Consider the following 16828-nt stretch of genomic DNA (forward strand, 5'->3'; position numbering starts at 1 on the left):
GCAATTATATGTTTTGGTAAATCAAATAGATACAATTGTAGGTATATATAGTTATTAATTTATTATATAATCATGCCAATGGTTTGAACGTTTTTCTCTAAATGTCTAGAAACTGATCTTTTACATTATTTTTAATTTTAAATTGTATTTAGTAGGTTTTACTATTTTACTTATTTTCTCCTTTTTTAAAAACTATTTAATAGGAACTAAGTTATTAGTTTATTAACTATTTGTTATTAATTATTATTAGTTATTCATTGTAAAATTGTATATTGGCTATGGTATTTGACTAAAATGTTGTTTTTAAATGTTTTGATAATAAATTGTATATAAACATAATGATTTATTACAAAGTATCGATTATTAGTAAAAAGTAATACTAGTCTATTCTTAAATTTTTAACACCTGTTGTTAGTTACTATACAAAATATAATAAAAATAGATAACAAATGTTATTAAATAACTAGATATTTAATAACTTTATTTTTACCATTATTATTATTTTAAGTTTAAGTATAATCTTAACAAGTAAAACATATAAATTATAAGATTAAAGTTATTGAGCACATAATTAATTAATTACAGTTATCAGCTATTTCTGCCACAATCTGTACATAGGTTTAAAGTTATTAAACGTTAATCAAATTGTTTGCAAAACAATATTAGTAATTGTATTTATAAAATAGATTGAATGTCTGTATAATTTGTTATTGTAGAAAAATATTAGTCGTTTTATAGTTGTATGGTATTTTAATCTCTTATGATAGGTTTAGCCAATCGCTTTATTCTCGGTGAACACCAAGCTTTTAAAGCATTTGGATTGACTGAAAATGCATCTGTTTTAACTTCAATTTTTTTTGGCGTTTCTCTAACTTTTGGTATTGACAGTTCTTTGATCCTATCTGTAGCTGCGAATATACATAGGACAAAAATAAATATATTTTCATAAAATGTATTGCCAATTCTTTAAAAATTCGTTTTAAAGACTTTGTTGAGCTTTAAAATAATAATTTTAAACTTTAAATCAATACCAAATATAAGTTTTAATATTATATATATATATATATTTTAATCAATATTGGTGTTTGAAGACTGAGAAAAAACATTTGTTTTGTATACTACGTTACACAACATATTATACACATGTGCAGTATGTGTAGAAAACCATGTAAGACACATTATGTATATTAAATAAATTAAACTAAATTACAAAAAATATACGTTTAGTGATAGTTTTTTCAGTAATAATATAGAACTTTAATGTGTAAAAAAGTTTATCTTAAACAACTAAAATTATCTTTTAAGTAAAAATATTACTGATGCGAGAATAAAATGACACAAGGGAATAAATAAATATCTCAATATTTGAAAATAAAAAAATTTTCAAGGAAATATTATTAATTGGAATAAGTATAAAGGAAGATATATTTAAAATGCTATCAACTATTAGTACTTAGTATTTATATGATCTAATTCAAGGCTGACATAATTTAAATAAATTAACTACCTACTATAATCATTATTTATTATTACATATTTGATTTTGATTTGCAATAATTATATACAGGTTTGTATATACATAATAATATGAATAATATATTATTTATAATATTAAAATATCAAAAGACCACGCACTAGTTTATAATGTTTTAAATACAGATCTCAATTATTTGCAAATTTATAATTTTGTTAATAAAAAACTGTATAAAAAAACTTGTATAACTTAGTACAAAGTAAAATATTTAAATATAAATATCTATTTACCATATTAATTATTTTTTTTAAATAAATATAACTTTTGAGATTTTCATATTATAATGAAATAAGTTACCAATGTATTTTTTCGCATTAATAAGTTTATCTCGTGGATCGTAATTTAAATCCATTAAAGTCTGTTCATTTAATTGCTTGGCAACAGCTAATTTTTTAATTCTATCACTGGCGTTATATTTTAGAGCCGAACTTTTAATCTAAAAAAATGTTATAGCTAAATAAAAATAAATAGGCACACTTTAGACAACTGTATTTGTTACAGTGTTTAATTCTTCAATTGTCTTTTCATTGGTGTTCTGGGGACGATTGACAGGTTGGGATAACAATTCCAAATACGTCACTATTGATTTTAATGGTTTTTTGATTCTTTTCTAAACAAATTAAAAGATGAATTATAGATTATAGTTTAATACCATATCAAACAGTCCATATAATACTGGTTCTAGCGGACTTGGCGGTGGTCGTCTGGCTGCACCAAATATTTTAAGTTTTTCCAAATAAGCAAGCCATTCAGTTTTGCTTTTAAAATGTGTTCGTACAATTTTTTTATCTCTTTTGATCATTAAAAATATAAAATATACATATTAAATTTATTTCTATTAGTTATTTATGTTTTATGTATATTACATATCATCTATGAATGGTTTTGGCTGAGACAGTTCAATTAACCTGCCACTTATTATTTTGTTTTTGTTTTTATATTTTTCTGGTTTTACAGTTGAAGAGTAATAGCTTTCCCAATAAACGTTTTCTTTTTTTGGCAATGCTAAATATTCCAATCTATCTGTAAGTTTGGCTTTGAGAGCCGCAGGAGAAATCACAAAAGGTCCCTACACATGACATTACCTATAAAGATATTTAAATTTTTTATTTATCAATCAATAATCATAATTGACCTCTAGTCTTGGATCTGGCCATGGTCGCAATTTTCTACACATTGGTCTACTTAACATTTCTCTACGAACTATCCGATAAATATTATTAAAACCCATACGTTTTGATCTTTTATCATGTCTTTGAACTGAACTTATAGATTTTTCTAGCTATCAAAATAAAAAAATAAAATCTATTGTATAGTTGTAACTTATATATAGGTACTTAAACAAATACCATATCATTGTCTTTAATACATTATTTACCAGATTGTTGGAAGATACTCCTAAGGCTCTAAGGATTTCGTTTTCGTCATAGTGGTTTGTCATGTTTCTTTTATAAAAAATTTAAATAATGGTTAATAACTATACAATTTGGGTTTATTAGTCAATCACACCATATTCATTTTTATTGATATTTTGTAAAATTGTTTCTAGGTGATAATTAAATAAAATATTTAAACAAAGGTACATTGGTAATTAACTGTATAAATATATTAATTATAACGATAATATACTATATATTATATTCTTATTTCTATATATTTTTTATAAAATATTCTATATAAAATAAAACAACTTTTAAATTAAGATGAAATACAATTTCTAAAAACTTTGTAGTATGGAAGTGATGTGATTGGTCTTTCACAATTAGCTTCTCCAAAATAATGTAATCGAACATAATCATCACACGACAGTACGCGATCTTTATTGCAATCCTGAAAATATTCAACATTAGGCAGATACATCAAACTGGCGCATTATTAAACATTAATTTCTATAAGTGAACAGAATATAATTATTATTGCTTGTTTAAACCGCTCATGTTAAGTACTTGTATTTATTTTTATACATTAAACTGTGTAGTAATGAGCAACATATTACTTTCATTTTTATGAATTAAAAGTTATGAGATTCTACAACTGAAACAAGATCATTAAATTAAAAAGTAAATTATCAAAGAGCTGTTATCAAAAAATAATGGGAATTAACGTATGTGTAGTTTAAATGAAAAATGTATCATGATGTTTATCAAATAAGTTCACATTAAGCACTTACATAGCCATGTAAATATATTTATTATTTTTTTTTGACAAAACGCAAACAGCATTACGTTAAATTAAAATTTTTTAATTAAGTTAGTTAATAAGAATTTCTAATTAAAGCTTCGATGTATATATATATTATATAGTATATACTCGTGTTTTTTATGACTGTTTTAAAAGTAATAACGTTTAAAATATATTTGTATTAATCTATACACAGTTATATTAATTATGAATAATAATAATATATAAAATTATTAAAATTAGAATCATAAGTAAAGAAGAACATGAAAAATACCACATTAATATGGTTATGTTGTCCACAACTTGTGGACTGAGGCAATAAACATAACCAATGGATAAAAGTGTGATTTTGGTTGTTATAAAATATTGTCGATATTGTAAGTACACCCACTATCAAAATAAGTATGTGGCAATATACAAATAATATTTTAGTAACAATTTAGATAATTTGAATGTTGCACGTTCTTACTTTAAACTATTAACTATACTACAAATTATACAATCAATAAAATTTATATTTTTGAATAGTTTCATATTTAATACGAAAATTAGTTAGTTATTTTTAGTGAAATTATATTTTAAGATTTATTATTGTAGGGTTATAATAACAGATACCTACCTGTGAACAACAGATTTCTATAAAAGAAGATTTAAACTTTTATAAAATTGACAATTTAGAAAATAGCTTTTATAAATATCTACACAAACTTCCAATGCGTGTATATCTTGTTAATTAAACAAATCAAGAAACAACATTCAGTAAAATGATTTTTGTTAAATATTTTATACAAATTTTATATTTATAGGAAAAACAGTATTACACATTTACCCAAGAGCACTATACAAAAATACATATTAGTTACTTGCATAATTAAGGTAGAAATTGATAATGTGTTTATAATTGAGCGTTTCAAAATACACTTCAAAAAAATTCATTTGCTAAATAGTGTGTTGTTTAAACAATAGTAAATAATGTAAGTATCTATGATTAAAACGCTAATATAGTATATTAGGAATAATTGTTTTAAAAATTTTAAATGCATTAGATCACATGTGGGTTGAGGTTTATTTGTCGATACTACACGTATGTTAAAAATTTTAAAAATCGTATTGTAATTAAATCGATTTAGACGAAAAATATTAAAAAATTATACTTCTCTATTATTTTATGAATATTTATTTTTCTTATCTTTTAATATCCAATACCTTTGCATATCTCTGTATGTACTGATTTACAGCTCTAGCTGCGCAATACGGGTCCCTGACGCATCTTTCAAACGCTAAAACAAAAAGTTTTCCAAATTTGAACGAAATAAAAATTATATTTAACTACAATATAAATGATTATAAAATATTATTTTTAAGATATTAAGTATACAACGTAATACCTCCAATTCGTGTAGGGTCATCTCCTTGAAGTACAGGCGTACCAGCGTCTTGCCAATAAACATCACTTAACAAAAATACACCGCAGTATTTAACTTCGTTTTGTTCAATGCATTCGAGTGTTTGATTGCACCCAGAAGACGCTTCACACATACACCCAATGCATTTTTCTGTCCACCCAGGTGGAAATTCTTCTGTAAAAGACAATACATTTTTCAAATGTTTCAGTCATGTACACACGAAACCAATAAGTAGTTCTTGATGATATTATTACGATAGTTATATTAGAAATTCTGAAGTTGACATTTGTGAGTTGTTAATATTAAAATTTGGATAATTTATTGAATTCTTTTTTTTATACTAACCGAATTGTATTTTATCAGGTTGTTATAGCATAATAATTCAAAATTTAAAATATATTAGGATTGAAAACCCATAATGGCTAAATTGCACTTTTTTTTCAAGTGTAATAATATGAAAACTACTTGAATATTTTCATATGAAGAAAAGAAACTGCTACCTTTTGGGTAAGTTTGGACCAATCAATAAAATACAAATAAAATGAAACCGGGTTGTATAATGTCATTAAATTAATGGTATACTATAAATTTGAGTCCGGAAGTTGCTTGCATTGAATTTCTGAAGTGCATAAGTTAATCTATAATTGATAAAAAAAACTTCATTTTTAACTTCAGTATAAAATAAAAATTTTAAATGAAGAAAGTAAAGAAAAAAATAATAAAACTGATAAATAACATTAAAATTTTAAAAGTTATCATAAAATCGTATTTGTGTAAAATTAAATAATACATTTAGATTATCAAATAATGTAACTTCTTTTTCATAATTTCATGATTTTTAAAATTCATAAATAATCCCATAATTTGTATTATATTACTTATCAATCATCATTAATCTGTTTAAAATTATATTATTTATATTTAGATCATATTTACAATAAAAATATACGTATAAAGAATTTAAGATTTTAAAATTTTTTTTTAAGATTTTTGTTTTACAATTACAAAATTATAACGGTTGTAAATAATTATATTTCTATAGTCATTCCTTTAAATACAAATGATACATTATAGAGTTTAGAAAGGTAATATTTTTAATTTTCTTATAACTGCAGCATTATACGTACATATTTTTTTAAATAAATTTTATTATAATTTAACAAAATCAATAAACATTGGAAAAATCGTAAACAAGTGGACGTATGTACCATTGCTGTCAAACTTAAAGACTACACCTATACTAGTAATCATTTGACTTTATTTTTTTCATATATTTTATCATTTAAATTAATTTTTAACGGCATTTAGGCAATTATACTAACGCTTTACATGTCTTTAATGAACTAAATACCGTTAATTTATAAAAGGCAATCAGTTCTTTGCATGATAACATCTATTAACATAATATTAAATCTGATAAGGTAATTCACGAAATAAGCATTCTTAATAGTCGTGTTAAAATTATTCTAAATATATGTTGATTTGCATGGAATTTTAAAATAAAGAAAATTAGTAGGTTTGTACCAATTGGTTTTTAAAAACTTAGAACTATTTATTAACATATTTAATTAATGTTTAATATTTAAGTGAATAAATTATTCCTTCAACATGTTATTGATATCCTTTAAGAAGTTTTAAGAGGTGAAACTTATATTATTTGTTTATGTCGATAATAAAGGTAATGGTGATTGGTGAGTGGATTTATGTATTACTATTTATTATTTCCTAATATTTCTTATCAATTTGAATTTTAAAAACAACGCTTAGTCGTGTTCGCGATATAATAAATTTAAAAACTTTATACAAATACGATAAAATTATTAATTCAAGATACAATTTCAACATAAATTCTTTTATATTTTTTTATAGTACTTTGTTTATAGTCTACAGTTTTGCTTAAAACATTTCTGTTTTGTTTTTATCACACTTTTTTTCTTTTTTTTTTAGATACTACTGCGTAAGTAAATGTGAATTATAATAATATTACGTAGGTATGACAAACTGCATGTGGTTTTATAATGATTTTAGTTTTAAAATAATTTATATATATTAATGGAATATGATGAGTTGTTGTTAAAACATAAATCCGATAAAGTTTGTTTTTATACCTGGCCATAGTTATGTTCATTAAAAACATTTAATGCATAATTTATATTTCAAATATAATATATTACACGGTTTCTGCAATTATTATTTATGATGTTTATTTTTGTTAAGCGTAATGAGTGCTTGAATCTAAGAGGAAAAAGTTATTTTTAGTTTTTTATCGTTATTATTTATTATTAAATTTCAAATAAAAATGAGCATACCATGAATAATATCATTTTTAAATAGCTATAAGTAATAGAATGTGATATCTATACCAATCAATGTCTTAAGAACGTAAACAAATAATACAAAAACTGTAAAACACAAAAATATTTACCAGCTATCTCATTTTAGTGTCATTTAAATTGAGTTTATTATTGCAATTTAGTGCAGTCTGAGCTGTTTATTGAAGTTGTAGCTTTTTATGTTAGTAACACAATTGGTAACTTTGAAGATAAATAATTTGTGCATTGATATTTAAATTTTATAAAAATAATTATACACACAACTACTGAAAATTAAGTTATCTGGACACTGTATTGCAAACTGCAGTGTATTACCTGAAAATCGAGGCCATCGAATCATTATAACTGGACTAAAAAGGTATTGGGTGGCAAACCTACCTACGCGTTTTGGTAATGCTTTTAACTGGACGGAAATACCCACCATGTTAACAGGATACAACAAATGGACGAAGTTGACAAATTACTATTGCCAACTGTATTATATTATGCGCATTATACAGCTCTCAGAATTGGCACAGAAATTGAATACAAAATCAGTGTGAGCGTAGGTATAGGTACACACATTTGTGGAGTAAAACAATATTACTTACTGATATTTTCTTTATTCGCTACACGCGTCAATATAGGATTTAATACCGTTTTGATTAACACTATCAGCATGATATAAAAATTATAAATAATTAGTTAGGTACACCTACCTTTGTTAAAGACATATTAATTTCTGCGGTATGTATGCAATTTTATGTTGTTTTTTTTTTTTACAAAATGTGGGGACTCAAGTTTAAATACCGTTTTCTAAATGAAAGTGTCCCACGACGAGATATTAATTTAATCGAATGCCGGTGCCAGTATTATATATTGTATTACACGGTATTGTATTATGGGTGTATATCGGTATGTGTAACGAAGTGACTATTAAAGCCCGTATAAAGACATTTTTAATGAGATAGGTAATACATATTATATTCAATTAAGTACGAATAGTTAATAAAAAACAAAATTAGACCTTAAAATACCATTATGAAATAGTTTACAAGTAGTTTTTAAATAACTTTTAATAACTTCCAGAGAGTTGGGACAAAATATATATTTAAATATTGTTTTAAAAGTATTTTAAAATTAAGTTACATACCTACTTGTATGGAAACATTTTTAAAAATTTTTATATTATAAGTATTGTCTTTAAAATAATGATGAAAATCTAATGTCAAATTGTTAGGTTATATTGAAATATAATTCTTTAATTATATCTTATAGTGTTTAATACTATTAATTACCCATTTATTATTCTTGAAATATAAATTTAGAACGAAAAAACAAATAAATTATTTACATTTTTTAAATTGAATAATATAAACTTAATGTAATTAAAATAATGAATATACTTTGAAAGTTATAGACTATATCATATAATTTATTTCGTATTTATATTATTATAGCGCAACTTTTGTAACTATTAATGACTTCGTCACAACTAAATATTTTCAATGATACACCAAAGTTATGCAATTTATTTTATAGTGGTGACTCAAAATTATAATAATAGAATAGTATATAGCAATATAGCATACAAGTAATATGCACATATAATAAATGTTTATAATCTCAGACATAAATCAAATACCTATATTATTGATAAGTAATGAATCGAAAAAATGTATGCACGTGTGTAATATTCGAGATATTTATTTAATCAAATAAGAAAGTATTTATTACAGTTATGAACATTTATAAAAATGATAAAATATTTGTTTTTCTTATTTTCGTGTTATTTATTACCTATTAGTAATGAATGTTATAAAATATATGTGTGGGTTAAACTGGAAATTAGTGCATATACAATGTTACTAATTTTGGTCAACAGTATATTATTATTATTCATCATTATATTTTCGTGTTACGTGTTTTTAAATAAATATTTGTCTTAGTAAATATATAAATTGTACAAAATTTTGTAGCTGCTTACGTTTGAATCGTATTTGTTCACCAAATAGTAAATTATATGGTTTAACAACAAGACATACATCAGGTACACATACTCGTGAATCTTAAACTTTAAATTGATATTTCATAAATCATTTACTATTTATGGAAAATTTGTTTTACTCAATATTATTTATTTATAATGTTATATTTTTAAAGTTAAGATAATAATTATTGCAAAATTAATTCACACAAAACTAAATACATTTTATATCTTTTAAACTAAAATATAAAATAAATTATGTAAAAGAAATAGGGTATACATTAAATTAATTTTAAACAATATTATTTGTGTGATAGGTATATACCTAAAATATAGGCGAGTATCTACATTTATAAAAAATTAATTTCATAAAGAATATTTTGGTTCTTAACAAAATGTTGTTACTAATCTTTATAATATTTTGGTATAATTGTTCTCAGGTTATATTAAAATAAAAATAAAATTAATTTGTATGGAAAACAAAATATTACAGTTACCTTGTAAATCGTTTTGAGAAAAAACCAACGTGAAGAAAATTATCGGTAACAGGAATTGTAGTAGCGCGCCCATGACATCTAACTGCTTCGACGGATTTTTGCACAATGAGTGTCGTATAGATCACACGGGGTAGAAGATACCTCGTGGCTAGTGTTCACCAGTTGATACTAAAGTAGCTTGGCCTAGGTGTTCTCAAAATATCCCCACTTGTACGTTACTTGGAATCATTTCTAGGGCCACCTGTAGTTTTTTATTTTAAACATAAAAACCTTACTAATAATAATTGTTATCTGATTCATCTGCTTCCTTATACATTTAATACTGCATATGTTATCACGTTTTTATAGTAGGCAATAAGACTATAATGCTTACACGTGTCAATATTTAAATATCTTGTTTTTTTACATGTAACACATATAATATTAAGTATATGATGAGTTATTGGCATGGATTTATATTTTTATAAAGTCCATTTATTTGTATCTTAAAAGTTTGATTGAATTGTATACATTTATATCTGGTATTTCGATTGTTGATTCAGAGTTAGTCTTATAAAATATACGGAGAAAATGTTCGTAATATTATGAATTTTAAAATTTGGTCTTATTTATAACTAGCCTCGGCCACCAAATTATAATAAACGTAGCTTTTTATAAAATTACGCTAAGAAAATTAACATAAATGACCAACAAAAATAATGATAAATTGATAATTATTACAATTTTACGTAATATGGTTATTTTGATCAAATATCGAATAATTTTAATAGTAATTTTTATTTTTAAATACATGTAGATAAATATTTATAATTAAATAATATTATATATTTATTAAAATTAATATGGTTTGTGTTTGTAATATTTTACATTAAAAATTCTGAGAAAAAAGTAGTAATCAGCTTAAAAGCATCCTCTAAAAAAATATCCAATAACATAATGTTCAAAAACACTGTGATATTGTATGTGCATACATCTTTAAAAATAGTATAGTTGCAGTGACCACTGTGATATCTGTTATAGAAAATGTTTGATATAGTTTTTCATCATACTGACAAAATATTATACTCTTGATGGATAATGAAACGAAATAAAAGCTGAAAAGAATACAGAGATGGGGTATGGTACTCGTATCCTCTAGTCTTTTCCTTTTACTAAGGTTTGCGCAATGTATTGTTTAAATATATATATATATATATATATATATATATTGTCGTTAATGTGAACGCAATGATAAATAATCGCATATTCGAAAAACGGTTCTGAGCTGAGCTCGTGGTTTACTAAATAGAGTTTATAGGACTTTTAAAAATGTTCAGTTACTCAAAAAAAATATAACTCATCATTAAAAACGTCTAACATTGATTTATTACATGTATGATCTTATAAAATATATGAATAATAGTCCCAATATTACTAATTGAAAGGATATTTAAAAAAAAATAAGTGTAATCATTAAATTTTATGCAATTAACGTTTTTCAAACATCGATTTAGTAATGAAATTACAATTTTTGAATATTTTAAACTATTATGATTATTATATTTGTGTAATGTTATTTATTTATCTTAATTGAGATTACCTGGTCCTAAAACTATAAACTAAATATTCATAATTTTTAAGATGTATTTTATCAGTTTGAGTTTTAATATTATCAATATTTTGTAGCCTGTGTTTAATTGTATTCGTTCAGTTATAAATAAAATAAAAAAAGTGTGACGTAGGCTTTAAAGATAATATGCTCACACAAATAATTTTCTAATTAGTTATTAGAATAAACGTTATCAAGGATTTATTCAAGCTTTTAAAGTCTCTGTCTTTATTATGCATTATTACGATATTGGTTTATAAAGTATGTTAATTTTTTTATTTAACTAGCGAGATTCATGAATAAAATTGTGAATTGTGTAATAAATAATAATGAACAAAAGGTAAATATAAGCCTAGTACATATTATATTCAGTGCCAAATAATAATAATATTTATAAAAATTTTCTAAAATATAAAATATCATAAGTTATAATATAGTTAATTATTATAGAAAATAATAAAATATCCTTTTTATTATTCCTTCCAATTACATACATAAGAATTGTTTGAATAAAAAAAAAACCTGTAGTGACCGTGAGAGACTTTTTTTTTTTTTTTTTAAAGATTAAGTTACTGTTTTGCATGCTAACCACGAATTAAAATATTATACATAGTTACCAAATGAGTTGTCACAGAGTATCCTAAGAAATGAATCTTCAAGTATCCGTTATTTGTTTTTGTATTGATAAATTATTTATTTTACAATATTAAAGTTTTAAAAATATAAAAACCAATAATAATTAAATTAATTTTTTATTATTCTTAAGAATATACAATTTAACTATTTAATAGTAAATAAGAAATATATTTCATAAGAAAATTAAAGATATGTAGAATATTTCAAACTAAACGTAAGTGAAATTTTATCCCATCAATATTCAGGTTATCATCATTGAGCATATGATAAGGTCTGAACTGTCGTTAGGAAATCCTAATTGTGTCTAAAATCATGATGCCAGTTTATTCTTATAGGTTTAACTTTTACTATAGCAAGCCAAGAACCGTTCTTTAAAATCTTCGGTCAGCCTGCCTTTGCATCTATAGCCTCCAAGCATGTGAATGGCTCCGTAATCATAACAATCAACGATACCGTCTCCGTTACAATCCTGTAATTAAAATAGGAGTAAAATTAAATATTAAAAAACAAATATATAAATGTATATATTATATATCTATATATATAAAAAAAATAAGCAGTTGATCAAAAAATATGGAAAATTTGATTATCCCTACGACGTATACAACAACTAATTATAATAGTTAATCAAACGGTTTACCTCATAGAATTTTTTCATGTAATTTATTACTGACTGTTTGGCACAATAAGGGTTTTGGGCACATTTCTCGTATGCTGAAAATAAATGAAAAAAAAATATACATATATTATATATTATTAAACAAAAATAACGTTGTTGCAAGTATAAAATATTATAACACATTAGGCTACTTTTATTACATAGTTTACATAACTATAATTATATATTCTTAATAATTTTCGACTAAAAGTACATAATTTTTTTTCTTATACATAATGATATTATATGCAACAGAAAAGATTCACATCAGGGGATATGAAAGAATGTAAAAGATAATTTATCTAACAAATTTTAGCAAAAATATTATTCAACCACATTGGACACATAATACTATAACATCCTGTGCGTGACACTTCCAGAATTTACTTTTGTTCGTTTAATACGGTTGTTTTTGAAATATAATACAAAGTGCTGTGTACTTTTAAACATCACGCAAAAAATGATAAACTGCCGAATCATACTATTTTCGAAAATGTTATCGAGTAATTTTCAAATATATAATGACTATTCTTTATATTTTATATTTAGTATAAATGTTAACTTAGAAACTATATTTTAAATGCCTAAACATTTTAAAATACCATGGAAGTCATTACTAGAATATTATGTAATCGTGTTATTATAATTATAAGGATAACATTTTACTTTAAACTATTAAGAGTTTTTAACACTTGATAATGCAGTTTGCATACAATTATTTTTATAGTTATAAATAAGTAAAAAAACAATATTAATCTTTTTATAAAATAATATTAATACATTATAATAATCGTTTCTTTGTCATATTTTGACAGTTAATCATACAGTTAAAAAGTGAACGATCTATGTATTTTAAATAGATTTGTTTTCTTTTTAGTTTCAATATTATTTTTACTTCATTAAATATGCTGATGTATAAACTATAAACGTTAATTTTCAATCATTAAAAAAAAAAAAAAAAATATATTAATAAACAACTAAAATATTTTAAAAGTATTTGAATATGTACTAAATATATTATTCGATATATGTTTAAAAAGCATGACAGAATATGATTGGTCGAGCATTGTATATTGTGTGATTTATACCTAGATGTTACTATCGATGATTATTGGGCTGGTGATGTCGTATTTTTATTAATATTTTCATCATATGATAATTTATCTATAATGATTGTTTTGTTATTTATATTTAATAGCTAAGAATTTAAGATAAATTTTAGCCTTCTAAATATAAATGTTACGTTATAAATTAATGCATATAATTGCATTATACTAAGTACTGATTTAAATAAAATAATTATTCAAATGCTTATATTTAATTATTAAGTTTAATTTATTTTTCTTAAATCTTAATGCCATGCGATGAAAATATAACATGCATATTATCATTATTCGTTACATATTTTAGTAGGTACCTACCTAAAAAAAATCTGGACCCAACTAATATTTTGCTTATGCCTTATAAATGTCCCTAGTTTCTGTACTTTTGATGGACATAATTCATACACACCGCACATTTTTTAAGTCAATTTTTAATACAATATATCAATATCTGTCGTAATTTTATAAATTGTCTAAAACCACCCATGTAAATATGTAGATACGTTGATGCGCAAAAAACCTATTTATGTTCTGTCATCGTGTAATTACTGAAATTAACGACCATCATCTACTATAATATATTAAAATATTTTCTGTTTATTTTACACAATTCATTATTTTATTTTATTTTTATTTTTTTTTTTTTTTGTTTTCTGTTAATTTGAGAAAATACATCTAATATTATCATTTCATGGATGTCAAATATTGTGATCTATGTGCACATAATAGATCATTAATAGATAATTATAGATATTTAGGACTCATATTATTAGACATATTACCATCTTTATCGCCTGTTTTAGTTCCCGATGTAATTGGTCTTCCTGCATCTATCCAATACTCCCGCGTTAAACCGAACATACCGCATACCTTTCCCTGGCACGCCATTTTGGGATTACAAAAACCAACACCTTCGCAAATGCATTTTAAACATTCATTATCTATCGGTACTCTGTGTATGTGAGGAACTGCAAAATAATTAATGATAAATATTATTATTATGTTCGTATTAAAAACAATTTAATACAATACAAAATAAAAATCATATAACATATATTTATCAATATTTGAGTTTATATCTTGAACTTTTATCTACTATAGCGTAAAATGAATTTTCAATAGTATTGATGACATAAATAATTGTGCCAGTACCTACTCGTTCTCCAAATTGCATAAATGAATAAGAAAAAGAACCAATCTGGTATCATTTTATGCGTTGTTCAAATTTTTTTTTATAGAATTATTAAATCCTGTTTGACTTAGATTGAAACAAAGGACTTATTGATTTAACAATGATATGTGTTTCTTTATACTTTATTGGTAGTAAAAAAAAGAAGAAGGTTTAAAAGTTGCACGCACAACCGCAATACTATTCCTATTGGTTTTCAAAAAAATAAAAATATTGAAAATTTGAGAAAAAAACTATACCTATATGAATATTTGTAACACGTGGTGTTAGTTTTTCTATAATAATTATTCAGAATAATTTTTTGAACTTTCTATTTTCCACACTTAAGTACAGACTCCCACATATGTTTTTTAGATTGGACAATTTATAATTTTAAATAATTGATCTATTACATTTAGATTATAATTTATATTGAATATGTTTAATTAGGATGAAGTTAAAACTTTAATTATATTACAATTTGAAAACAAATAAAAAGTACTCTTATTAGCGTTAATTGTTAAATTCGAAATATTACGAAAATTTCTATAACTTAATTTATTACATTAACAAAAATTAAAAAAAATAAATATTTAACTGCCTTACTATGTATATCGGGTAAAAAAATATCTTACATTGTTAAAATCGTAAAACAAATGAATTTTTGTAGACTTCAGCTAAAGTCTTGAAATTCGAATAATAATTATAAATGATTAGAATAAAACTATAGTATTAATTTATTGTATCGCACCAAAACATATATAATTTTTTTTATTTTTAGAAAATACATCTAAAATCTATATAATTTATTTGTACAATAATTATATTTGATAAAATAGAAGAGAATATAAAAATTGATGGCGAATAATAAGGGTGGGAAGTTATCCATTGATAACACCCAGCTAAACGTATATTCGTAAATTTAAATGCAGAAGAACCATAATTATTACAATGATTTAAAATGATATTATTTATATACGTCGTAAATATTTTTGTAACGAAGTTAATATTATAAACTAATTAAAATTTTTGTGATGAATATCGGTAACAATATTTGAATATACATTATGATATTATGCACTTACTGGCAGTAACAGAAATAGACAGTGCTATGAGACACAAAACTGTAGTAATAAAAATAATGTGACTAGCCATCTTGTGATGAAGTATGAATTTCCTTGGGTACGTGATGCAGTTGAATCGTTAAACACGACTTGATCGACGTGTGCAGACGAATAACAGCTAATTTAGAGACAATGGATGTATTTAAATGATTGTAGCCTAAAACATTATTTTATAACCTCCATCTAAAAGATAATATGTATAAGGTTTATGGTACAGACGATAAATTCCGACCATTTACTATATATCATAATGATATAATTAGTTATTATACTATTTATATTATAATGTCAACCGTCTATCTAATGTCAATGATGTTATTTTTCATGTGTCGTAATAATATGAATATTGTCATGTGTTTTTATTTTTTTTTTAAATATTTAAAAAAAACCATCATACCTACTCCAGGAATCTAACAACATAATATGATATAATATTACGATATTGTTTTACGAAATGCCGTTTTGGATTGCACTAGTTCAATGAACACGGAGGTCGACTATTTAAAAAAAAAAAACCGTATACTAAAATCATTAAACACCAAACTCATAAATAAAATATTATTACCACAGAATAGTATAGATCTAATCTATGTATTATGTTTCTGTGTTCTAGCTATTTTTATACTACACTAAC

General features: G+C 23.5%; 3 protein-coding genes across 3 annotated transcripts; all 3 read right to left on the reverse strand.

The window, feature by feature from the left end:
* Window positions 1–750: 750 nt before the first annotated feature.
* LOC112601675 (testicular haploid expressed gene protein-like) lies at window positions 751–2975 on the reverse strand. Its single transcript, XM_025349412.1, has 7 exons — window positions 2884–2975; window positions 2670–2799; window positions 2401–2603; window positions 2211–2325; window positions 2034–2144; window positions 1832–1970; window positions 751–908 (listed from the first exon to the last, which is right to left on the reverse strand). Exons 1-7 carry the CDS (start codon window positions 2973–2975, stop codon window positions 751–753), a joined length of 948 nt encoding a protein of 315 aa, XP_025205197.1.
* Window positions 2976–3201: 226 nt separating this feature from the next.
* LOC112601396 (lysozyme-like) lies at window positions 3202–10067 on the reverse strand. Its single transcript, XM_025349023.1, has 4 exons — window positions 9918–10067; window positions 5104–5295; window positions 4922–4995; window positions 3202–3364 (listed from the first exon to the last, which is right to left on the reverse strand). Exons 1-4 carry the CDS (start codon window positions 9988–9990, stop codon window positions 3233–3235), a joined length of 471 nt encoding a protein of 156 aa, XP_025204808.1. The 5' UTR covers window positions 9991–10067; the 3' UTR covers window positions 3202–3232.
* Window positions 10068–12301: 2234 nt separating this feature from the next.
* On the reverse strand, window positions 12302–16324 carry LOC112601402 (lysozyme 1-like). The gene is made up of 4 exons (XM_025349036.1): window positions 16156–16324; window positions 14685–14870; window positions 12782–12855; window positions 12302–12610 (listed from the first exon to the last, which is right to left on the reverse strand). The coding sequence occupies exons 1-4, from the start codon at window positions 16223–16225 to the stop codon at window positions 12479–12481; spliced, it is 462 nt and encodes a 153-aa protein (XP_025204821.1). The 5' UTR covers window positions 16226–16324; the 3' UTR covers window positions 12302–12478.
* Window positions 16325–16828: the final 504 nt, after the last annotated feature.

The sequence above is a fragment of the Melanaphis sacchari genome, unplaced genomic scaffold (assembly GCF_002803265.2).
Source record: "Melanaphis sacchari strain LSU unplaced genomic scaffold, SCAv2.0 Contig0_pilon_pilon, whole genome shotgun sequence".
Classification (NCBI taxonomy): Eukaryota; Metazoa; Arthropoda; class Insecta; order Hemiptera; family Aphididae; genus Melanaphis; species Melanaphis sacchari.